General features: G+C 42.3%; 3 protein-coding genes across 3 annotated transcripts; 2 read left to right on the top strand and 1 right to left on the bottom strand.

The window, feature by feature from the left end:
• Nucleotides 1-1832: 1832 nt before the first annotated feature.
• On the top strand, nt 1833-11463 carry csrnp1b (cysteine-serine-rich nuclear protein 1b). The gene is made up of 5 exons (XM_041065506.1): nt 1833-1963; nt 5286-5484; nt 7414-7673; nt 7766-8062; nt 8206-11463. The coding sequence occupies exons 1-5, from the start codon at nt 1958-1960 to the stop codon at nt 9205-9207; spliced, it is 1764 nt and encodes a 587-aa protein (XP_040921440.1). The 5' UTR covers nt 1833-1957; the 3' UTR covers nt 9208-11463.
• A 1564-nt stretch (nt 11464-13027) lies between these two features.
• On the bottom strand, nt 13028-14970 carry LOC121200471 (chymotrypsin-like elastase family member 2A). Its single transcript, XM_041065790.1, has 8 exons — nt 14935-14970; nt 14711-14805; nt 14528-14634; nt 14273-14401; nt 13841-13977; nt 13604-13749; nt 13194-13343; nt 13028-13103 (listed from the first exon to the last, which is right to left on the bottom strand). The coding sequence occupies exons 1-8, from the start codon at nt 14966-14968 to the stop codon at nt 13086-13088; spliced, it is 816 nt and encodes a 271-aa protein (XP_040921724.1). The 5' UTR covers nt 14969-14970; the 3' UTR covers nt 13028-13085.
• Nucleotides 14971-16424: 1454 nt separating this feature from the next.
• On the top strand, nt 16425-20406 carry LOC121200562 (Golgi reassembly-stacking protein 1-like). The gene is made up of 9 exons (XM_041065941.1): nt 16425-16627; nt 17091-17171; nt 17601-17804; nt 18041-18127; nt 18223-18353; nt 18463-18601; nt 18699-18816; nt 18936-19058; nt 19391-20406. The coding sequence occupies exons 1-9, from the start codon at nt 16562-16564 to the stop codon at nt 19651-19653; spliced, it is 1212 nt and encodes a 403-aa protein (XP_040921875.1). The 5' UTR covers nt 16425-16561; the 3' UTR covers nt 19654-20406.
• Nucleotides 20407-26343: the final 5937 nt, after the last annotated feature.

Raw genomic sequence — 26343 nt, 5'->3', positions numbered from 1 at the left:
CTTGATGCTGTGAATTTCTTTTCCAAGGAATGTGCAATGATGTTAAGTAACTCTTTATCTCAGCTCACAATAACATCATTTTCCAATTTAGTTCACATTTTGCAACCAGAGTTTCCACATAATAATAATAATAATAAACCAGTGTGTTGCCCCTTCATGAAAACTAACTTAAATGACGCCCAGGCACCAAAAGCTTTGTGCACTATTTGGAGTAATTTTGACCACGACAAACACCATCGATCTCCTGACTCCCTCCTCTTCATCATATGATCCTGTACTCAGCTAACCTTGTGGTGCCTGCAGCTGTCAGACACAGCATAGATAATCTGGATGGCCACTTCCTGTGCACTGCAGTGTATGTTTCACAACCTCAGGAAGCTCACACACACTTTTAGTATCTGTCTCCCCAGCTGGGAGAGGCAACAGAAGCAGCAGCAGCAGCAACAGCAGTGCTGGGTTCAGACAAGGTTTTCTGTGCCTGCTTCATTTTGGTCACGCAGGATGGCCCCACGCTTTTGTGCCCGGAGACGGGGAGGGGGGTGTTGCAGGGACTCTGCTGACGGTCTCCCACACAGCAAGTGGAGAGCTCCCATCTGCTTTGTCCTCTCCCAGCATTCCATTCTGCAAGTGTCCCAGACTGGAGCGCGACCCCTGAACCTAAAACCACCTCCTCCCTTCCTCCACACGCTCATATACAATCACACACCCAAAGCTGCATGTTTTGCTGCTTGTGCACTGAAATGCAAATGGATTTTTTTTTCTTGAGATTTTCTCAACTTTGCTTTTGCTTTAGTTTTACATACTGAACAGTTTCTGATCCCTGTAAATATGTCAAAAAGTGTATACTGACTGCTATAGTTCTTAGGAATTAAAGAGAAAATCAGTTTTTAGCCTTTTTTTTTTTTGTTTACAGTAGGAGTAAAGTAACCCAAATCAGTAACAGTACACAGTCTGGCTCCAGGCAGGCATCACCTGGCCTTTCAAGTTTGGCCTGCATAACAGATTAATGACAGCTGAGGGCATGTGAGGTCCACGTGCAAGCTAATACCCTGTCAGGTGTGGCTAGGAAAGGTGGCTCGCTCTGCTGCCTTATGGGAGTAGGACTTTCCAGTGGTTAGCAGTAGAAAACACATCTGGGTTAGATAGAGCCTGTGTTCTTCTCCCACTGTTACAGCGAGAGTGGCGCTGCCAGAATGAAATTCCTGTGGCTTGGAGACATGACATTATTTATTTGTTTTGTACGATTCTCCCTCCTTCTTCCCACTACCTCTCCTTTTTGGAATCAGTGTGTGCACGGGTCGAGGCAGAGGAACAGAATGTTTCTGTGGCACAGTCTCAGCCAGCTTCGGGCTTCAGTGAGAACAACAGGCTCATAGAGGAGAAAACAGGAGCTCTCGCCGCTTTGTTCCAGCAGGTGGAGCGCTTCTGACTAACAGCTGAGTTTAAGAAATGAGCCAGTGTTTCGCCAGCTGTGCAGGAGCTGGAATCCAGCTCGCTGTCACCTTGATGGCTCTGATCAATTACCTCTGTCTTCTCAGTGACAGAGCTGGAAGTGAGAGGTGCAATACCTTGAAGCCTGCGGGAGGGGGGTTGGCGTGCCCAGACACGCTTCCACACACACACATAGAGACTCCCAAGCTCATCATTATCACATTTTATGAGCACTCAGTCAGTCAGTCATTCAGACACTACACAGGGTTGTCAGTGTGCCATGTAAATGCTCTCGGTTGGCTGAGATTAGTGCAACTTGTCGCTCCCTCCCTCACTGTTATCAGTCGCAAAGGGGCTGGACAGGCAGTGCAAGGGGGCAAAGTCAACTGTGACTTGTCCTGTTGGTCTGTGGGGCAGACAGGGGCAGTTCAAACAGGCTGTTAGCTGATGTCTCTGCATATGCAGGGACACGTATAAACATTTTTTTCGCCAAGTTTTGAGATTTTTCTGGACATATGAACGAGAGATGAAGGTAGGGATTAATCCACTTTTTTAAAAAATCCAAATTTTTTTATACAGTTGTATTAAGTGAAGAAGTTGAGTAATGTTATAGTATACATTTTTTATTGCATCTTTTAACATGTTCTTAGTGAGTGACTGATTAATCCGACCATTTTTTTAACCTCCTGTTCAAATAATTTAAGATTCCTTAATAAGGATTTGAGGAGCTGTCTGCAGATAAAATAAAAATGAATTGGGATTCTCAAGTCATATTAACAGCCTGTAGCTGCATGTATCAAGATAATGTTATTCGACTGACATAGTTATGCATCTGACTTCAGATGTGTAGTGCTTCTGGTGACAAATCTCCTCGCTACAGATTTATCTCCCCAACTCTGTGACAACTGGCTGGGGAGCACCTCAGCGGATGCGCTTCTTATCTGCTGCCTGTGTGTGGTTGATGGAATGACAGTGATGCATAATTTAGTGCGCGTTGAAAACATGCTGTGCTCCATCTCTGGCTCGGCTGTCCGATCACATCCATTCTCCATTTAGAGCAGACATTCACGAGCAGTGCTTTCTTGAGGAGCCAGTGCTGAATTCTTTGCTTTTATCTTTGTTCTTTTTTTCCCCCCTTCTCCTCAACCCTTTTGCAAATGAGTCATTGCATGATTGTTGTCTTTTTACCCCCAGTCCCTTGTTCCGTCCGCTCTCCCTGCTCTCTTGGCCTTGTTCTGCGGGTGCAGCGGCTGAGCAGGCTGAGAAGCTCCAGATTGACTACAAGCCGTCCCCTTGCCAGGATTAACCTCTCGCCATTGTTTCTGCCCGTTGAACAGGATTAACAAATCAATGTGTCAGGTAGACTGCAGTCAAGAGACAATGACCCAGTTCTGACACCACTGCCCCCCACCTCTCTCCCTCTCCTCCCTCTTCTGCCTCACTGCAGCTTTTAATTAAAAAGACTTTGCTTAGCTGGCGCTATGCTCTCCCTTGAGGTTGCCTCACAGCTTTGTTTTCATTTTTTTTTTTGCAAGGAATTGGGGGTGGGAGTAATGGCAAAAAAATGTAAGGTGAACCCATGTGTGCTCCTCGTTTCTCACACACATTTGTACAGGCTGTGGTGCTGCGCTTAGGACACACATGTTGTCTGATAAGTGAATACGTAAGCAACAGATGCTGTACCCAGGTGTTTCTAAACTGTTTCAAGGCAAATCCCATGATGTGATAATATTAGTAGCTGTGAAAGGCATTTGGAGATTATTCCCTGCTCGAGTAAGCTGATGGGTGGGAATTAAGCGACTGATTTTCTCATCGGTTGGGTGGTGTAAAACACTGGTGGTGTGAAGCACTGAGGTGGTCACAGTGCAAAGGAAGGTTTTTTTTTTTTGTTTGTTGCAGAGACAGTATGAGCCGGCTTGACCTATTGCAAGGTGATTCATTCATCATACGTGCACTGGGGACAACAATATCTGACTGCAGCAATAACAATAACCCCTTATACAGCTGCAAAGCTGCCCCCACTCCCTATACAAAAGTGTCAGCCTCTTGCCCTTGATTCTGACTTCTCCTTTATCCTTGTCAAAGGGAGGACTGGTTTTGCATAATTGCTCCCTGTTGCATGCAGAAAATGACCCTCCCTCCTTGTATACCTGCTTTTTTTTTTTTTTTTTGTGCTGACACTTGCATATCACCCTGATAAGACAAACGAGGCATGCAGGTCACACATGATGTTAGAGCTCCTCTAAAATCATTACACGATCTCTGACATATCTGTAAATTTAGCTGCTGGCTTAGAAATGGTGGTGACAGTTCAGCCTGTAGAACAGCTTGGTGTGTGAGCCCTATTTGGTTGAATTACTGACATGGTGAAGACTTAAATTTAACTTGGTGAAAATGCAAATTTAAAGATCCTTGATCTGCAGTTATCCTCCAAAAAAAAAAAAAACCATGAAGCCAAAAAAGAATCAGAAAGTGCAAAAATGAGCTTCGACAGTGAACAATTTTTATAAAATTATAGGTATTACCACACAAATATTTGAACAAACAGCTAAAAATAACCAAAAACTGAAGTGCATACATAACACGCTCAAGCTGCAGCAGCTGTAAGTGATTTGGCTGTGACTCTGAAGACAGTAAACAGTTGATGGTGAAATGATCTCTTTATGGGTAAAGTAAAAACCTCCTTTCCTGTTCCACATCATTGTAGGGAGTGTCTACGCTGGAGTAGAGCCCAGTCATGTCTTCCTTCTCCCCTCACTTCCTACCTCCCTCTGCCCCTACGTCCCTCCTTGTTTAAGTTAGCAGGAGCTCGGCAACAGACTGCGACGATGACCTGTCTTGTGTAGTAGTCACCGTTGCCTCGCACTTCCCAGAAGTTGTGAAGAACATTATTCGTTGTTTGTCAGAGCTATGTGATGCATCTATTTCCCATAACCATAAAACACACCAGCAGTAAACCATCCTTCTCATCCAACATGTTAATATTTCATGTCAGTGGTTTCTGCTCTTTTCTTTCCTGGAAGGAACAGAGGAGACGGGAGGTTGATATGGTTGAGCTTTGAGGGTATTATTCCTCGACTAAAATAAGATTTAAAGATATCAATAAAGCTCATACATGGAGAAGGTTTCACAGATATTAGGCAATGTTTTTGAATATTAGAGGGTAACTGGTATTCCCTCTTGTCAAGAGCTTTAACTGGTGATCCTCTTTTTCGCCTGACTCTGTATGTCTGTCTTGCCGTCTGTCTTTCTCAAGGGATTGATTGTTTTAATCGCTGGACCAGCAGCCCCTCTCACAGGAGCTCTCTGAAAGGATGCATTCAGGAGTTGCATTACAAAACATCTTGACTATGCATAGTCGTACATATTTACTATGATGGCCATGTGGACACATTAAACAGGACCAGTGATGGCTGCCTAAAGGAAATGATTGAAATTAAATGTCTATGGCTACATTATTTGGTCACCTCTGCTCGGTCCTTCCCCTAATCAATGCATTTGCTGAGCTGATGGGCTTTGGAAGAGGGTGTAGGGTCCAGTAATTGTTGACATAGGCGAAGAGGCCTGATTGATTGCTTCCTGTGCCATGGTGAAGTCCCACTCTCAACTGAGTGCAGCAAGAGGTTGGGATGCAAACGGTCTCACATGGCTGAGCACAGGACTCGCTTGTGCCAATAACACTGCAAAAAAGCCTGCGTGTGCACAATAGCTTCCATGCAACATACAGATAATGACACTTTATTTTGTTAATAAAATAAAATCTCTTATCTCTTAATAAAATCCTTAATGATCAAATCTATTAATATAAGTATAAATAATTTGCTAATTACCCCTTCTTCTGCTTTTTCCTGTAGATTGTTCGCACTAACGCCATGAGTGGGCTTCTCAAGAGGAAGTTTGAGGAGGTGGATGAGGACCCATGTTACTCCTCACCCTCACCCTCCTCCCTCTCCTCTGCCTGCTCAGGCTGGGACTCAGAAGGGGAGAGCTGCTACTCTGACACCCTGGATTCCACTCCCAGCAACCCCAGCTCCCCAGCAACAAATTTCAGCAGTAAGTGTCCTCTTCCAGCAACAGTTTATCATAGAAAGAGCTGATGGTACATACTTTTAACGCATTCTCTTGCCTTGTCTTTACTGCTCCAAGGAGCCTCTGATAACAAACCCATAAAAATGGGGGAGAGATTAAGGAATTTAGGCAGCTGGCAGCCCATGAAACACTTCACAGAAATGATTTCAGACTTCTGCAATGAATACCCCTTTTGATTTCATGCCCTAAAGCCGCAAAATGGCTAATCGCATTATGCAGTGGCTGCTCACCTTGGCTCCGTCTCCACCTTCTTCCCAGAGCCTTGCAGCCTCAGACAGAACCTCACCTTACCTTGAGAGATGTGGGTCGAGCAGCTCCAGGGTGTTTCTGTCTGGACCTGGGTGCGTCTGCTTGCCTTTAGGGGACCGGTCGGGTCGTAGAGGGATTGTAGTGTAGGGGAGAAGGGCAAACATTTGTGAGGTTTCCAGGATGGTGGGGCAAGGAGCCAGGAAGAGAAGTGTGGCAGGTTGCCAAGGCTGGGAACACACAGAGCCTTGTCTGAAGCCCGGGCATGCACCCAGCACAGGTGCTGAAAAAGGCTGAGAGAAGGGATAAAAAAAAAAAGAGGGGGGGTGTAGGACAATCAAAAAAAGAATGCACGCAGACACATCTAGAAGAGGACTATTCTAATCCAGTGTTTGTGTTGGACAGAAAGTTGTTTGCCATTGTGAAATGAAGGGGTAAAAATGGCCTGCAAAGCTAGAGGCAGTGGAGAAGGTGTCATTTGTCTTCTGCAGGTGTCATAAGCCTGACTGGATTTGATGGATGTGTAGCTAAACCTGGCAGTTTATTTCATCTGAATCACCCCTAGCGGCAGATTAGATTACATATTAAGGCTGTTTTGTGATTTTCTTCCTCTGAGCTTCAATTATCACACCAAGTACATGGATTTTCCCGTTTGACTTCTGTGACTCTCGAGGGCAGTTGTTCAGGGTGTGTCACAAGAAAGCTTCTTGGCTGAGAAAATAGGAATCTACAAGGAGTTTCCCACCACATAATAAAAGGTAATGGCCAACACATGCAGAGTATTATCATCCCTTTCTGTTCACACACACAAACAGAAAAAAAAAACATAGGCTCTGGCGGCTTAAGCAGAGGAAAAAGTTGCTTGTCTTTAAGCGAGGCTCAAAAGTCGTGTTGAATATTCCTGGGCGGAGGAAGTGGAATTTATAATAAAGCTTAAATACTTGTTGGGCTTGTTCCCACATATGGTTCCACTTTGATACCCATATGGTTTTATTGTATTTGTCTGGGTATAGAAAGATGGCTGGTTGCTGCTGGTGCTGAATGTTTTTAACAGCGATAGGACCTTTGACTCCTCTCAGTTACTGGACCATTTGTGGGGATTGTCAGCTAGCAGGGAGACCAGGGTGGGCAGTTTTTATTCCCATCCTGAGAACTACGCTTCCACCCTCCACCTCATCCGGAAGCCTCAGGCATTAACTCACTGGTTTGTGATCCTGGCAGTTCTACTTCCTCCACTGTGTTGGCCACCAAAGGGAAATTCCTCGGCTGGGTGTTTTTATTTTTTGTTTTGTTTTTTTTTGTCACACAGTAGGACAAGAAGCAAAGCTGAAAGGATTCTTGGGAGTTTAGGTTTCACTTTACAGGATGTAAATGTGTTGGACTCCTGTTAGCAGTGTCTTTTAATTGGGTACACGATAAGGCTTGGTTGAGGACTAGGGCAATGAATCAGTGGGGTGTCCTTTTACAGTCTGTTCAGCAGTGTTTGCACACATGAGGCGGATTCAAGTGATGGGGCATTATGCCATCTAGTGGCACATAAAGCAGTCATTGCAATTCAAGAGACTGCACCAATTCCATTCTCTTTACAAAAAGAAAACTCCTATTTGGAAAAGATGGATTCTAAATCTATGCTTTCTCCATCCACAGCAACATCCATTCTTAAGAAAACCAAGAGACCACGGCGGAGCAATGTGACCTTCGACCAGGTGACCGTGTTCTTCTTCCCTCGGTGCCAGGGCTTCACCAGTGTTCCCAGTCGAGGAGGATGCACTCTGGGCATGATGCAGCGCCACAGCGCCCTCCGCACATACACACTTGCGGAGTTTGCTGTGGAGCAGCGGCTTCTTCGCCGGGAAAAACTCCTCAACCGGCTCAGGGAAGAGAAGCTCGAAGCTCTCAAATTTAAGGTAAGCAAAGCTTGCACAGAAACATGTTAAGTTCTCAAACCCTCCTGTTATCCAAAGTAACAATTAAACATGGGCTCTTTTGCTCTCTGTAGCTGACTAAGAATGGAACCCAAGAGAGCGAGGAGGCGGAGCGGCTGACGGTTGACGACATCCCTGAGCAGGACATTGACATCAGTGGGGCCAACCTCGACGAAGGCTCTTTCCTGCAGCCTTACCCGTCAAAGCGCCGCTATGCACTGCTCAAAGCAGCCGGTGTGAAGAAGATTGACAAGGAGGAGAAGAGGCAGCTGCATGAGCTGAGGATCTCCAGGGAGAACTGCGGTTGCGACTGCCAGGGCTTTTGCGAGCCTGAGACGTGTAGCTGCAGCCTTGCAGGCATCAAATGTCAGGTAAGAGCTGAAAATCCCCTAAAACTATATGCTCACTTGGATTTAGAGATTCAATAATAATAACACCCAGACACAATACAGCTGGGGGTTTATGCTACATGTATTTGACAATTAATTAGACTGTTTTCTTCTGCTTCCTACAGATGGATCATTCCTCTTTCCCTTGCGGCTGCACTAAGGACGGCTGCGGAAACATGGAGGGTCGCATTGAGTTCAACTCCACCAGGGTACAGACACATTACATCCACACTATCATGAAACTGGAGCTGGAGAAGAGGCTGGAGGAGCAGTCGAACACAGAGGAGGAGGAGGAGGAGAAGACAACGGGGGCCACCTCGGTACCAGCAGTGCCCTCCTTCCCCTTTAGCTCAGAACTGTCGGCAGCTGGAGAGAACAGTTGCAGCAGCGACATGACGGACTTATCGGACTCTTCGGGTCAGAGTGAGGACTCTGAGGCAGGCGAGAGCCCGTGTGAGAATCAAACCCAGCTGGATGTCGATGAGAAAGGCCTGAGCCGTATCCTCAGTTTCAGCGACACAGAGAACTGCTCAAGAAGTAGCAGGGATTCTGGGGATAAGAACAGTAAAGACACTTGCTGCCCAGATCAGCGGCAAGAGCAACAGCAGCCATCTGCAGAGGCATTTAGTAGCTTTAGCATGGTGGACTTTGCTGATGAGAATGACAACATAGACGCTGCACTGTTGGACTCTGCAGACGATAACACAGACAATCGAGCAACAGCCATTTCAGAACTTTTGGATGAGAACGCCAACCAGGGAAATGCCCTATTCCATAGCAGTAGTGTGCCACACACACCCTCCCCCACCATTGATCGCTCGGCGAGCTATAACATGGACCTGAGCCTCTCCTCGGAGTCAGACCTGGAGTTCTTTGACGGTTTCCCCTGCTTGGGTTCCAGCTCGCTTTACAACTCCCTCAAGGAGTACGAACCCATGGACAACTTTTTTCCGTTTCAGTTGCCTAGTTACCCCAGCTTCCCTGCAGCTAGTGACCCCGGGACCTGCCTCCTAGAGTCACTGATTGGCCTTTCAGAGTCCGTCCCAGAACCCCCTGCCACATTTACAGACAATCAGCTGTTGGAGGAAGCCATGAAATTGTCTGTGTTGGAGTCTGTGAAAGTTTGACAAAACGTGAAAATGTTCGGACAGTGCAAGGAAAAAAAGGGGGTTTGGGAAGGGGACTGAACATGCACATAAGATGTCAATGTCAACATGTTTGATTTTAGAGGAAGCTGTGATTTCCCTCTTGCCTAATAAATGTTTAAATTCCAGACTTGCCTTCAAAATGTTAGCAAAGCAGTTTGGGATTAATGCTGTGTGAGATGGCAGCTAGTGTTAAAAGTGAAAAGATACTGAATCGAGATCAGTTTTTACCAGGCCCACAGAAACCAATGATGGCTCTCAATTTCTAAGAAAGCTCTTTTAACCAAACCAAGATCACCAACCATATGCTAAACAGGAATCAACCTTTACTGGGGCCAGGTTGGGTATCTCAACACAGCTGAATGTGCACCTCAGGGATTTTTTCTAGCTTTCTAGCTTTTGGAGGCAATGTATGGTGACCATTGCTGTGATGGCCTTCATATGAAACCAGAGTTAAATCACAACATAGTCCTGTTCATGTCCTCCCTTTGGGCTTACACCCAGATGACTTGAGTAGGTGGGGTCCTCCCTGTGTTGTATCCTGAAGCTAGTGGACTCTTTCTCCTCAAGATCTCTCCCAAGGGTCTTATATGGTACAAAAAAATCCCCTAAAAGCTCCTCGATCAGCACTTTATCTGTGAAAATAGTTATGTATGAATAGGCATTGTTTTGGTTGTATGGGGTCGATTCAACAGTTCAACGCTAAATTATGGAGTTTCTTATTTATGAGCTGGGTAACTAGAAACAATGGCTCATATCATTAAAATCTGTAGCTGTATTATCTTTATTACTTTTGTTTTAAATTATTTCCTTTATGATTTAATTTTATTTATTTCAGATAAAGCCTACTTTCACTCAAGAAGCACTGTGGTTTGATATTTTCGCCTGAAAGTGCAATCTTCCTTCCTTTTTTCCATATCACATTTAGGCATTGTTATGGGAAACGGGACCACAAGTCCATCAGAAAGTATTTAATATCTATTCTCTTATACATTTAACATTTTTTGGTAACTTATTATGTCATTATTTCATTAGTTATTTAAGTTAAGACATTTTGGCAATAAAATGGGCTGTTGTGAATTTTACTGGATGTGCCTGCTTATCAGGGGAGCCATGCCTGCCAGTGGTGTGTGCACAGTGCTTCCATTTAAGCTTTGGGACTGAAAACTGTGGAATCTCCCTAATCACTGAAACTAAATTATGGGTCTATTGTATTGCTGCCTATAATGTAACCATAGAAAATTACACTAATATTTTGTAACTAATTTATGTAGGTTGACAAAAGAATTCTAATCACTGACAAATTGAATATTTTATTAAGAAAGCAAAATGAGTAATTTTCAATCTGGGACAACCTTTGTAATATATGAATTATAGAGAAATGTATACTTATGAAGGTTATCGCTCTCTAGCATTCTGAAGTATTTTTCATAGGCAGTCTTATGGTTAGAGGTCTTAGCGAAATGCCACTAAAACTGAGTAAATTGCAAAGATCAATTTGATTGTACTCTGAATTTTTTGGAAGTCTGTGACTTGGGTTACAACATGTTATAAATTACACATGTGAAGGGATTTGTGGATAAAAACTGCATATATTATACAATTTTTATCACACACACAAACCCTGAAAATGGAAGAGTTGCCTCATTAATTACAGAACAAGACCTTTCAAAGGTGATTGTGCTGTCACCTGTGTTGAGGGACACTAGAGAGTTGATGTACATATCTCACCCTTTCTACAACTGTTTCAACAGCCTTTCTGGACCCTTTAGAAATTATGCATGCAGGTCCTGTTTGTTAAAACTTGTTCTAATTAATTGTATACTTTGAAAAGTGCGGAGAGCACGTTGGAAATGTATTATTCGCTTTTTGCCTTTTTGATTACTTTGAAATCCATCCAATATATGTTCTTATGCCATGAAGGGGGCACTGATTTTTGCAAGCAAACATTTGTTTCTCTTGTACAAAACATCAATTCTCATGAAGAAATGGCAACAGTGAGTGTTTATCAATGTAATGTATTACAGTACAGCTTTTTTTATTTTATTTTCAAAGAACGTGTCTTACTTTTTGCCTTTTGTGTTGTACATATTTCTGCTTGAATGGTCCTGCAGAGCAAACAAAGCTGCTTTATTTTTTACATATTCACACTTTAACCTGCTGTTCAAAAACAGTTTCTTTCATCTAAGCCATTTTGACAGCCTGTCCCTCCAAATAATAATAAAAAAAAAACCATTTTCTAAATGTTTGTCTTTTGTTGATTTGTTTTATGAAGTGGTGGAAGAAGTGTTCAGATCCTTTACTTTAGGTAAGTGTACCAATACAGCAGTGTAAAAGTTTGAGTCTGCATTGCTCTTTTTTTTTTTTTTAAATGATGTCTCTAATGGTAAATGATGTCTCTAATCTGCCTCTTTCCATTTGGACAGAAAATACTGCACCCACTGAGAAGAGAGACCACCGGGGCCCACGCCAGTGAAATGAATGGAGGTGGGTCTACTGTTTTTTTTCCCACATGTTCTGGAGAAGGTCTCGAAAATTGATTGCCAAAATATATCAAGCTTGGGACATGACCAGAACATATGTAGCAACGTAGCAGAGGCTTGTTTGCGTCAATCTCATGTATGGTCCAAGTCCATCTTAATCTTAGATAATCTATCTTTGGACCAATGAAGATGGTGTACAATTTTAAACTGAACTACAGTTTGCCTGTGGCAAACTGAGGAGGAGTAAATTCTCTGTGTGTTTTTTTTTTTTCCCAGATTGCCTCTGGAATTATTTTGTCTAGGTCTGTTTCCCATTTATTCTTAAGAGAGTCCAAACTGGTCAGGTTGTGTGTTAAGCAGTGTATAAATTCTGACCATTGCCCGTTCTCTGTCAGCTTTACATTTAAAAACTGAGCCCACCAGAGATACAAGACGACATCGTAGAAAGATGTCTGAATTGGATGCAACAATGGCAAATGTGCCCATAAAGCTGCTTTCTTTGATTATCTGTTTTATATTTTACTGCAGTCTTAGCTTCCTAACTGAGGAAAAATAAAGGGTGGGTCCTGGCCTCAAATACCAAAACCATTATATTTTCTATATCATTAAAGACAAGACACAGTTCACACTAGATGCACTGAAATGGCATTCTTTTAGTGTTTTTGTGTAAACCACTGGAATTCATCTGTGGTTTCTGTTCTCTATGGTTAAGAGAAAAACACCCACTCTATGTGACGTAATGCTGTAGCCTCCTGACTACGCCACAAACATATGGCCAGAAATTCCAGGCAAGGAAGAAACATTGGGCCTGTGACTGCACATAGTTCACATTTGGCCACAATTAAGAAAATTTGGTTCTCGTCAGGGCAAAGTCTTTAAGTGGAGGTTTCAAGAATTCTTTCTTGGCTTTCTTTGATACATCAAAAAAGATTTACCTCCATTCTACTCAAGCCTTTTCGGCTAATGGAAGTCCAGTCCCTTTTGTGTTTGGTTTAAAACATCCATAATAACATCCTCAGGAATTTTCCATCTTCTGGGGTTGCAACTTAAAAGGGTTGCAACCCCTACCTTAGGATTGTAACCCTTCCTACTTCTGTCGCTATTCACCCAGTAACCCTTTGACTGTGGCCCCGTTTGCAGATATGCTGGTTGTAAACAAAGTACGACAGAGAATGTATCCAGTAAGAAATATATCTCTGAGACTGTGAGAAAGTGCAACAGTTCTAAGAAATGCATCAAAGCCCAAGTCCTGCTTAGTGTAAACATGAGGCACTTTTGCCCCCTTTTGGCTGAATTAAGAACTACAACCAAACATCCACTGCTCAACTATGAATTTTATTTCTCAGGTTCCATTTGATGGGCAAACCACCGTATCATCTAATGACTCTGAATAACCTGAAGAAAGCATACAAAGAAAGAAAAGTCAGACAGCTGAAATATGTTGACATACTGAGAATTACATCTTAGAGGTTACTGGAGGCTTACCGAATAGATCCAGTCTTGGAATGAAGACACCCTGGTGAAGACGGTGGGTTTGGACACTTGGTTGCACCAGCCCGATGGACCATAACTGACAACACCATGGACTCTCCAAGCTCCGTCAGTGAAGCAGCTCAGTGGACCTCCAGAGTCGCCCTGAGACAAGTAGTAATAAGAACAGATACGAGACGAGAGTTTGAAGACCATGCAGTGGGAAGCAGGACATTATCTCTTACTCGGCCTCTTTTATACAGCTTTTTCTTAATCAGATATCTGCTGGGTGGGGAGGATAATTCCTGGTGATGTTGGTATTGTTGTCAGAACGACAATCTCTGATAAGTAAATACATGTGCTTTCTAGTCTGGGGTTGAGTCAAACTGGTTTCATGACAGAACTGCCATTCATGTTTACTGTACCTGGCAGCCTGATATGATTCCATCCCCTCCAGCACAAACCATGGTTCTCAGAGCAATGCTGCCCCACCAGTTAGGCTGGGAGCAGACTGAATGCTCCACCACATTGATGGGAGCCTGCTGTAGAATGGCAGGGACACTCCCTCCATCTGTGAAAACAGAAAGTTAAAAGAGAGCCCAAGATTTTCTTCATTAAATGCACATTAATATGTAAATTTAAACATGTGTGTGTCAGCTCACAGTCCATCAGCCCCCAACCGGTGATGTAACAGGTGAAACCATGAGGCAGCATCTGGCCAGGGTAGGGGAGGTCAGCGATAGCCACGTAGCCATTGTCGTACACAGGATTAGCCAGTCTCAAGAGAGCAATGTCATTTCTAAGAGGAATAGGAAAACATGTAATTGTGCCACATAGAAGCAAAATCCTGAAAAAGCTTAAGTGCAATTTATTTGCTGTAATTAATCTGTGGTAGCTCCACAACTGATGAAGTGCTTTTAAAATCAACACACAGGTGAAAAGAAACTGTAGTTCTGCTCCCATTTACTTGTAAGAGAAAGTGGTAATGGATTTGGTCCCAGTTGTTAATGTGAATTCCAGCTGTTTTTCAACAGCTGGCCTTTTTAAATTGGAACTAAATTGAGAGAAGTGGTCTGGACTTGCTGTGGCCTCACCCTTTGCCAAGATCTCCATTCCAGTCAGGGTGGATGATAATCTTCTCCATGCGGATGAACTGTTCACTGCCGTCATACTCGTACAGGTTATACTCACCCACCACCACACGATACAGACTGACATCAGTGCTGGCAGGAACATAGGAGACAAAAACACACAAAGTTTACTTAAGATAGACATCTAGATGTTACATGTTCAAATGGACAAGTGATAGGTGTATATTGATGCCAATAAGGACTGTTCAGGGCCCCAACCTGAGAATACAGTGAGCTGCAGTTACGACGAAGAAACTATCAACAATAGTGCCTCCACACATGTGGTAGTATGACCCGTCATTGTATGAGTCAAACTGGAGAGAGACCTGGGAGAAAACAGAGACCAAATTATATTAAGGTTTAGTACATTCACTGAATCAAAAATGCACACTTAGGTTTTACCTGCCATCTCCAGGTGTTGGGTTTGGCATCATGGCCACCTATGACCCTCTGATTGTGCACATTGTGGTTGAAGGGTGCCTCAGCACAAATCAGCCCTTTGGTGTACACGTGAACATGAAAAGAGATCACAGTGGTAACATTGCTGTAATGTTCACAAAATCACAGATGGCTCTAAAAAAGTCTAGCGTTGATGAATGTGTTGATGTATTTCTTGCAAAGCTTACCGACACACGACAGAAAAGCCACAAGCCAAATCATGTTGGAACAGTACAGAAAAAAGATGCAGTTTTCTTTCGGCTATTTATATCACTTTGAGACGGGAAGACCTCCATCACTTATTAGCCAACCATGAAGTTATCTGCCAGTATCAGCAATCCATGTAGATTATTTCAGATTGAATGTACACTATGTCGCGTTGTACAGGAACAAGTTGGAAAAGTGTGAGGTTTCTCTACAGGGAGTCAGCAACCATGTAAATTTCTCAAAATCCATAGGCACAGTAATATGGTCAATATATTCGCATTTTTATTCATTTAGGAATCCTTGAAAACAAGAGCTCACATTTCCTATCATGGTGGGAAAAGAGCAGGTGCATTCATGTGCGAGACTCAAACACGAATTTTCCTACAGATAACTGTCTAAACTGATCAACAGCCAATGAATGGGAAAAAATATTCCACAGCCTAGTGCCATAGTGCTTGACTTTATTCACCCCATATTGTAAACAACAGCCATATTCTAATTTCTGTCAAAGATATAGATGTGTAATTTTATGCACAAACATAAATAACTATATGCACCTCCAATTACATTTAGAAATATCTGGAGGTAGTATTTTATAAAATTAAATACATACAAATATCTAAAAATACAATCCATTCAACATCGTTATTCATCCTTTACTGTGACACTTTGGCTGCATCTCTACACAGAAGATGCCATGCAAGGTAAGTTATTATTTTCATCATGTTTTGTGGGAATATGGTGAGCGATTTCAGTGTTGGGTGTGTGATTAAAACTTATCCCTGGCGATTAAGGTTTGCCAGAGCACATACGATCTGTAGCCAGATGAGGTGGCACTCAGTGTTCCCGATGGTACTTGTTCTTTCCAGCCTTTCCAGCCAAATGAACATATTTTCACAATGTTCAGTGGTAACTTTATCTAAATTGAAAAGGCTTGGTTTATTTTGTGTTGGGCAGAGATAGTTTATTATTATTGTAAAGCAATTAAATATAAGAGCAAATTTACTTTCAGATAATGCTGATTTATTTTTTAAATATTTAAAAAATCCCTGGTAACTAATTTACCAAAACAGATTACAAGTACACCTATGGGCTACGTTTATTACTTTTATCTCTATTTCTTTCATTATCTTTCTTTATCTCATTATCTTACCTGCTGTTAACTGTAAGCTAAATCCAAGTCAAAATCATGCTCTATGAGAAATAGGCTATAACACAGCAAGTGTTAAATTTTTCTAAGAAATATAATATCCAAATTCATTATGTATAATGTACACTTTTCATGAATGAGATTATATAGGGTTTTTTTTTTTTTTTTTTTTTTACTAGCGTTGCTAAGGCAACCGCGTACCATTGCCAGTCAGGGACTGCTAATCGAACGCAGCTTGCGTGACATCGTCATGGCCATCAAACCCAGATTAGGATCGATTTTTCTGGCATCTTTATTTATTAGCGTTGCCTAGCCCTCCGGTGCCTGCTGTCTACCTGTCTCAGCTCTTTGCGCAAGCTAGCTAGAAATCAGCTGAGTAGCCCTTAGTAATGCCTTCTATTATTACTCTACCTCAGTGACATTTAGTCGGTGCTAGTTAAACGCGACTGTTAAAGGCAATGGGACTACCGCAGAGCACGTTTCTGTCGGACGGTGGAACAAACAGTGGCTATCATGTCCACGGGGTACGTTGTAGCCGGTTGTAGCTAGCATAGTGCAAGGTTGCACATGACATTTATTTCTCCCCTTCAGCTCACTTTTTGTGTCTGGGTTATCCATGCTAATTATGCGAGTCCTGAACATATATTATTGCCGTGTTTATGTATCAAGAAACGCAATGTGACAGATAATTCTGTAACAGTAATTCGTAAAACCGTGGTCAGCTTTCACGGTGTCCGCCCATGATGAGGTGGCATTTGGCACACACCCAAGGTAGTAAGCTTTGCAACAGACTGTAATTGTTTAGTTCTCACTGCAGAAACTGATACTCGCTCTTGTACTGATACTAGCAACACATCAGCCTTGTCAACATGTGAGGAACACCTGCTGTGCGATATCTAGCACTGTGGAGCCCCAAATTCTAACGACTGCAATACGTTAAGTTGACACACGGGGGCGCCTGTGACATTGTACTCAATATGTTTTTAGGTTCAAGAGGATTCACCTGCTCTCAAGGCTGGTCTGGAGCCCTTCTTTGATTTCATCCTCTCTATAGGAAATGCCCGACTTGTGAGTAGACTCCTATGATGCTAAAGTCAAGAATAGCTTTGATATGTAGCAAGGCTCAATGTCAAAATATCACCAAATGATAAACATTAGTTTTTAGCTGAGGGAATCTGAACAAGAGATGCCTTTATTTCCTTTTCCCTTTCTTTTCCTTTCTTTCTTTCTTTCTTTCTTTTTTTGCTTTGATATAATTTTAGATGTTTTTTTATGGTGTGCGTATGTCTGTGCTGTGTTTTACTGCAAACCCAACATGACGCTGATCTTTGCTGCCTTACAATAAAATGTGAACATCAGACCTGTATTATACTCTCAGGAGAAAAAGTGGCCACATGGGCTGCTGCCATAATCTCATTCCGTGTACTTTTACATGAAGTTTGCTCCGCCATCTGTGCCGTCACAGCTGGGTTGTTCAAAATTTCTCTCTTTCTCCAGAATAAAGAGAGTGACTTGCTCAAAGACCTCCTAAAAGCCAATGTAGAAAAATCGGTAAAACTTGAAGTGTATAACTCTAAAACCCAGCGGGTGAGAGAACTGGAGGTGACACCCAGTAACATGTGGGGCGGTCAGGGCCTGCTCGGGGCGAGTGTCCGATTCTGCAGCTTTGAAGGAGCCAATGAGAACGTCTGGCACGTGCTGGTAAGTGAAATTTATCTTTCTTTGTTTAAGCAGCATCTGGCAACCTCTTGCTGACCTTGATTTAAAACAGCTTACTGCCAATTATGAGATGATAGTCAGCACATTTTCTTTTAGTATTTTATTGTAAGTTAGAAAGTAGTAAGAAATTAGAAGATCAATGAGTAGTGACAGGAGTAACAGAACATTTTTAAGTATTTTAAATAAAAATGTGTTAATAGCATTCTTTTCCTTTGTAGGATGTAGAAGCTAACTCTCCTGCAGCGTTGGCTGGCCTTATTGCACATCATGACTTCATTGTGGGAGCTGACCAGGTGTTACAAGATGTGAGCCTACTTGTTTTCTGCTCTTATTCATGATAAATTGATATTTAAAGACAGACATACTGAATAAGTTATATGTTTTTTTCTAACCTCTTCAGTCTGAAGATTTCTTTTCATTGATTGAAGCCAATGAGGGGAAACCTCTGAAGCTGCTAGTGTACAATACACTATCTGATCAATGCAGAGAGGTAGTGGTGACTCCAAATGGAGCATGGGGAGGAGAGGGAAGGTACATATTTATTTTGTCCTCAAACTAAAGTGCGTATTACTAACATATTGCCATTTCTCGTCATGTTATTTGCAGTACACATGATTATCTTCTTTGTGTTACATTTTAGCTTAGGCTGTGGTATTGGCTATGGCTACTTGCACAGGATCCCAACTCGTCCAGCTCAGCCAAAAAATCTGAATGAAAATGTTGTGCAATCCACAGTCACTGGCAGCAGTGAAGAGCTGGCTGCAAGTGACCACACTGAGGTACAGGTTATCATATCACTCTTTGTTTTATTTATTAAATGTTCCTTGGTGGAGGTTTTTGTTGAGTCAAGTTTGAAAGGAAGTTCTCGTTCTTCAGGTGCCTTCTGCGGCTGAATGTAGCCCTTCTAGTGTCAGTGAAACAGGCTTGAATCAGATCGAAGGAGCTGTGCAAGACCTGTTTGTAACCTCACCCACACAGCCAGCAGTAGACTTAGGTAACCAGGTCTAATTTTAAGAAGCATGAACTTGTTTTCAGTGTCTGATCCAGGTGTATGTTTGCTGTATCTATGCTGTATGTTTTCCCTCAAATTAATGAGCATTTGTCCTATTGCAGATACTTCCAACATACCCGAAACAATGACTCCAGACTTATCAGACATGGTTTCCACCAATGACATGGGCCAGAGCTCCATGCTTGCTAATTATGGAGATGACACTCATGATCAGTGTAGCATGGGTAAGTACCTTTACACCCTCTACAAGTGATTGAATTGTTTTGCTAATTAGGGCAGTTAAGTGTTTTCAATGCCATCTGGCTTGAAAAGAAAAACAAAAATTGTCGAAACCACCTAATGCTGGCACATCTTGCATTTCTGGGTCCATTTAATCACAAAGTTAGTGCAATATTTTCTGTTCCTGAAAGATGAAAAGAGTCTAAACATATGAAGAAAACAATATCTTTGATGAGATATTTACAACACAACTAAAATAGCAACAGCAGAGCATTATTAAACAACCTAATGGGGCATAACATTTTCCCTTGACTCCACTTATTTATTTATTTTACAGATAACTCATCTGTTTTCCAAAGACCTTCATCTCCAGAGGAGAAAGAAGCGTCAGACATCCAGGAAAGGGAGCAGGAGCGTGCTCTTGGCCTGGTCACAGCACCTTCTCTAGATGCTGCAGATGACCTTGCTGGCCTTGAAGTCGCCACAGAAAACCTGTGTGACACAAGTACCCCAGAGATGCAAAATGTGAGCTGTGAGCCCTCTCTCTCAGCCAGTATTACGGAGGAGGAGATGTCGGAGCCTGCTGCGACAGACAATTAAGAGGATTGCTGTACCAGACAACAAGTAACTAATTTAACTTTCAAGCTCACTTGCATAAAAGATTAAGAGCACACCATGATACAGAAAAGCTTCCCCATGTGACTGTAAGTTGCTTCACTGGAAATATTTTTAATTTAGAAGAGTTTTATTTACATAAAAGTGCCATTGCTGCATGCTGAATTGCACATTTAAGAAAGATGGTACGTTGAGTGGAAAGGTGGTCAGACAGCTGTAACAATATGAATGTATTCTATAATTTAGGTGCACTGTATGTCTCAACATCAAACAGAAGGAAGCCTTAGCTGAGTCTTTGTTGCTGTTAAAACTCATCCTAGTTTGCACTAAAAAGCCAAAGGTGAATAATACTCAGTTTTGTTGCTCCTCACTGCTAAACAGCATGAAACACTGTTAGATAAAGAAAGTCTGCGATGGAGTTCACACGGATCCATTACGTGGTTTTGTTTTTTTTATTAACTTTGGAATTCGGGGGTTTATGTTTTTATTTGGGTTGAGATGAGTACACACACAAAATGATGTTTTAATCTCAGGCATTTACCTTTTCAGCCTTTTTGCCTATCCTCTTTTCTTGTGTGTAGATTTTTCTTGACTGGTGCAATTGAGTGAGCTACATGTCATGCAGCTCTCTGATTAACTTCTGTTCCTTCTCTTTATATAGATTTTAATTAAATTATGTTTATGATTTTTATGGTTGGATGTAAATATTCAAATATTTATAAAAAAAAAGAGACGCTCAAGATACACCTTCAGCAGTTTACTTGTCTTTTTTCATATATTCTTTAATTATGCACATATTCATGTGCATAATTAAAGTGCAGAGTCTCAGTATTGTCTGTGTTTTAACCACTGAAGAGAGACACTGATACTTTTGTGAAAGGTTATACCAGTTATAAATCAAATCACCAACACAGTGTTTCCAATTGATAGCAGTACCAGTGATTTGCAGAGAAGCGAGTTCATGCTTTTAGACAGCAGGGGTCAGCAAACACTTGATTATAGATCTCAGCTGGAAAAGCTTCAGTTTTCTGCCACTGCAGCTTCAAAAATAATGTCAGGTTAGATTTCCTGTGTCGTATTTTTTATGAATTAATGGAGACATGAAGTGTGACTGCACAATGTTTTTTTGTAAAAATGACATCTCCTCTAAGCACTCTTCAGTATAGTTATGGGATTTGATTTAACAGTTCTGGAGCGGCTTGTATTTGTAGGAGAAACTTAACAGCACTGATGCCTCGTTTGTATCATTTATATAATTCAGCGCTATATTTTTGGTACCTGGAAAAGGTGCGGTATAACCAGAATTTGCCACATATATTATAAACTGTCTGAGTTGGCCAGCTCACTTGGCTGAAAAAGGAGTCTTCAAAATGAAATCAGAAGCACACAGGGGGCGTCAAATGTTAAATCACAGACGCGTGTAAAAATCATAGTTCTTTAGCTCATTATGTAGAGACCCACGTTTGCATTTGTATTTTCCCTGAGGATCCTTATGTTCTGATACACAGGCTGTATGCAGCGTAAGCCATTAATCAGTGCTCAAATGTAATATATTCTCAACCTCCTCTGTCTGTATCACTTCATTATTCTGGATTCTTATTTTGGAATAACAAACTATTGGTGAGACCCAGAAAATGCAAAAAAGGAAAAAAAAAAAAAAAAAAAAAAAAAAGCATGGAAGCTACAGTAGCAGAGGGGGAATATGCCTCAATTATTTACCAGGGCACTCTTCAGTTGAAGGGGAGGGGGGATGGGCATTAAGGGAAAGAAAGACTGTGTGGGGGAAGAAACATGAGAGGGAGATGGATTTGTCTTTATCCACCAGAGAGTGAATGGTGTGAGCTTTCTTCTGGCACACCTGTGTGTGTGTGTGTTAAATGAGGATTATTTTTCTAAGATAGTTCAAAGCTCAGGAGCTTTGGCTCTGTCTACTTGCTGAAATTTATTAGTAGAGATGTTGAAATATCAGAAAAATGAAAATCTCAATCTTGTTGAATCTATGCCTATTCAGTACAGCGTTGGATGGTGGTCTGTGGTTTTCGACTCGTGACCTCGGGGTGAATGTGCTGTTTCATTGCCTCCGTGTTAAGTTTGCAACATGAACACAGCACAATTTTGGTGAAGCCGCCTGAGGCAAAAGCCAGCAGCTGCGTGCCAGGAGGAGCCAAGGGGTGAAGTGTAAAGGGGGACTACCTCTGGAGGAACATGCCTTGACTTCATTTTCTTCCTTTTCTGAGAACGTTTCAAAGGACACTGTGACGCAGCTGAACCCACTTGTCAGCTTAGCTTTATCTCAACCTCTGAGTGGCTCGGCTCACAGGCACCAGCATAGTGCCCGTTGCCTCAGCCTGTCGTTGCAGCATGACAAATTGTGAAATAGAATAACTGTGGAGTAAGGGGGGGTATAGAGATAAGGCTGGGCAGAGCACTGAAAAATGTGCGAGCACTTGCTTCAACCACTGTGGTCACACATCACACAAAACTGCACCTTTTTTTTTTTTTTTATTTTATCCTTTGGCTTATGTTAATGTGCAAGGTTGGCTCTGTGTCACCAGAAAACAGTCACGTTGGCATATGTGGATGCTCAAATGAAATATAATTAACTATAGCAATTCAGTGACATGTTTCTGGCATGTAGGAGTGAGATAAAACACTATAAACATCCACTTGTATGTATCATACGTGTGGGCACAAATCCCCACCACACTCCCTGAGTTCTATTTTCTGTTCTTGTCACCTTCCCGCCCTAATCACAGATATCTTGGCAGAAGTTGGCCTATATTTAGAAATGCTGGGAGCCGTATTTGCATACAAGCGTCATGCAGTGTTCTTCACAGTGTGCACACCAGAGCCTGGGAATAATCTCAGTAAGTGCCTGTCTGTATTCGACCACCAATGTACAGGCCATAATTACATTCATTCATGCAAGAGGACTGTCACTCCGAGGGGCCTAAATTCATTAGAAAGTTGTTTTCATCTCCAGCAGTCATTACCAGCTGGCTATATCTTTGCTCCTATCGGTATGAGAGACAGTCATTTGCTCCCAGTAAATGTTACAGTTTATTATCGATTTGATCTTAAATTACAGTTCAACACATGCTGTAGCCCTTTGGAATATGAAGCTGTCCTCAGTACTCAAGTGGAATATTGTGCAGCCTTAGTTAGTCTATATGGTGCATATCCCGTACCTAAACTAAAGGTAAAACTTAAATCTTGTACAATTTGTGCTGGTTTCCTGGTGACAATAGAGCAAGAGATGAGGCAAATAGGATGCAGCAGCCAGCGAGAAGGTTAAATGTGGGTGCCCTGCTTTATTTCCAATACTAATTGCTATTCAGCAGTGGTGAGAAGCTGGCCACACAAGACAGCACACATTGTTCTGCTGTCAAGATGACCCTGCTGGTGTCAAGTCTGCACCCATCTGCTGCTGTGGCTCCCCCTCTCTTAACCTGAGAAGGATGACTTCACTTTTATGCATCCAAGATGTGCAATTTTTTGAAATCAGACTGCTTCTTTAATTATCATCCAATATCTTTCATTCCCTCAGGTGCTTTCATAAATGTTTTCTTAATGTAGGAGGCTAATGAATTGGATGTGTAGCCATGAGCTGTTTTCTGGTGGATGCTCATTACCTTTATTTCCCAAATAATCTGGGAAGAAAGGGTTTTCTTTGTCCTGGAGGTATCTCTTTGAAATGATTTCGTAATGTTATAAAGGTTTATTTCTACAGCATCAGTGTTGCAATTTGCTGCTTTCATCATTGCAGAACGAGAACAAGAAAAGTAGGTTTGGCTCAGCAGCCATTTCTATATATTATTGACAGATTAGTCAAAAAATGTCAAGGTGCTCCAGCTTCAGAGAGTCTGCTGCAGTGTTTTTGTTCCCAGTTTTCTCACTTTTTTTTTTGTCTGACTAATCAGGAAGCCTTTTTCTTCTGATGAGACACTGCAGATGAGACAGAGGGACAAAGATTTGGCTCATCCTCTCACAATGAATAGGAGTGGATGGAAAAACACAACTCAACACGTTCCCTGCTGTTTTCCTGTGTCTGTGACATATTTGCTGTGACATCCCTACCGCTAGCGAGGCTTGGTTTTGACCCAACAGGGAGCTGTCTCTCAGAGTTAACCTCATTTACCAGTTAACCATCGCCTCACAGGCCAATGCATGCCTGGCTTTGGCCCTCCTCAGTCAACATATATAAACATGTGCATGATATAGCATGCTATACACTAAAGGACCCATAAAGTATGAAACACAGAAGTTTGCAGGATTAACCTGAATGTCAGAGACACTGGAGTAATGTTTCTGTCATCTAGAAAATGTCAGGGTCATTGTTAGATATGGCTGTGAGATAGTAGCAGGACACAGTGTTCAGTGTACTTCAGTGTAACTGGTGTGCAGTTTTCAAACACTGCAGCTGCAGTCCTAGAGACCTATTATTGTGCTCTCTTATGTGCATAAATCCTTGTTTTGATATCAGTGTTCCATGGCACATATAACCCACCCCAGCCCCTTTCAAAATCATGAAATCTAAATATTGACCACATCATGTTCGCGGTGCATACTGGCCTGAATACTACAACATTTTTCTCCTGTCAATGAGTGAAAATCGTCCGTCACATGATTTATCATCCACTTACACAAACAGCTCTAGCACTTATTTCCAATTGTAGCTCCTTCAATCAGCTTTGGCTCTGCTCTGTTTGTGTGTACGTGTGTTCATGCTCAGACGACAGCCTGAATTTGACAACACGGCATGTGCGTCACTCAGCTCTTTCCCGTGTCGAGCCGGAAAAGCACTGATCTACCTGATAGCCTGAAGAGGTGTGTTTCTGCAGGGTGGCACTGGCAGTATGGTGGAGGGGAATGAACTGTGTCAGCTTTTCAGAGCAAAATGGAGGCACCGTCTCATGCCGCCGGGGAGTGAGAGATTAGAGGGAACAGTGGTGCAGACAGATAGAAAATGTAGAAAAATTATCCAGTAGAGCTGTCTGAGGTGTGCTCTTCTTGTGTGAACCTTTCATGTTTAAAGATCTGAAATGAACACATTTAGCTAAGTCAGTTCACACTTGTAAAATATGTAACGATTCTGGGTATTTCTTGTATTACAGATGGATAATACTCCTAATACGTGGTGGACACAAATATGTTGACCTTTATGATATGTTGAATTTTAAATTTTAATTTAATTAATCAGAGGTAGAGCGACTGCAAATATCCTGCATATGATTGATAATCTAACCCCAATCTGAATGTGAATTTGCTGTGTTATCCAATCTGCAATGCAGAATCAAAAAGCAGAAAATATTTTTGAAAATAATTAATTTCAGAGTCATACATGACTAATATTGGAGTATCTGCAGGCAAGACGTGAATATCAGAGGGTTGACAGAGGTAGCTTCTGATGGTGTGCCTCGGCACTGTGGCTCTGTGTACACATTATTTTGACAAAACCTGAGCCGCCAGACATGGAGAGTGTGATAATATTCAGACTGGGGAGGGGGTGAAAATTGAGAGCGGACACACAAGAGAGCCAATGAAAACAGTGGCCAAAATAAGAGTAACCCAGTGGAAAATTCTCTGTGGGTGTGGTGGGGGGGTCGAGGAGATATCTTGATGGATGGAATATGTACTGCATGGGTGCTAAAGTGAAAATGTACTGTTATCAGGTTAGTCCAGGGCCACATTCTCCAACAACAGCTGAGCTGCACAAATACTCCCCTTGAGATTCCCTTTTTTTGGTAATTACTTTCCAGAGAAGGGGTGTGGGGGTGGAGGGGGTGGGCACTGTGCTTTTCTCCTGCTATGTGACAGCCTTATGTTCCTCTTTCTCCTGCTTTTAAACGGTCAAGCTTCTGTCAAGAGCTTTCCAATTCAGCCTTCATCCATGTTACTAATGCGCCCTTAAACGCGGCATCAAATCGGTGGCCATTTGTTATGCAAGTCATTAAAGTGCTAATAAAATTTACGTGTACAGCTATCAGTTGATGGCATTAATAGACGATCATAATTATAGTGATTGTATGAATGGGCAGACGTTGCATTTGCACATAGTGTGTAATTCAGTCTTGGTTTGTCCATGGGGACAAACGGCGGTAGCGCTGTGTTTTAGTGCAAAGCCAGCACCTGAAATGAAGTTTGTTTACCTAGTGAAAGGCAAACAGAGAATGGCAGGTGGGTCCGGTTCACTGCCTCCACCTGTGACTGCAATTACTGTGATAAATGGAGATCAGAACACTCAGGTGACTCAGGGAAGGCTGCCTGATCACTTATCTGGTGGTGAGTCATCGGTGGCTCTTATTGTCAACACTGGTCCATCAGACGCAAGGGCTGGAGAGAGCATTGCAGATGTGCATGCATCTGGACATTTGTGTGTGTGTGTGTGGATCTGTGTTTGTGCATCTGCATGTGTGTGGGAGGCTTTCAAAACGCTGATGGCAAGTTTCCATTGTGGTCATCTAGTGTCCTCTGACACTTTGACTGTGGTCTGTCCAGCTTTCCAGCTGTGCCTGCAGACACATGTGTCACATGACCATATAGACACAAGACACGGGAAGGAGCACTTCACTGATAAAGATGTTAATTTCTCCTCAGTACACTGTGTTCCCTGCATGCACTTCACCTCTGTGGACAAACCTCCATCACATATGGAAGGCTTTACAGTTGCAGTAA

This window comes from Toxotes jaculatrix, chromosome 20 (genome assembly GCF_017976425.1).
Source record: "Toxotes jaculatrix isolate fToxJac2 chromosome 20, fToxJac2.pri, whole genome shotgun sequence".
Lineage (NCBI taxonomy): Eukaryota > Metazoa > Chordata > Actinopteri > Toxotidae > Toxotes > Toxotes jaculatrix.
This window is presented reverse-complemented; position numbering and strand designations above follow the sequence as displayed.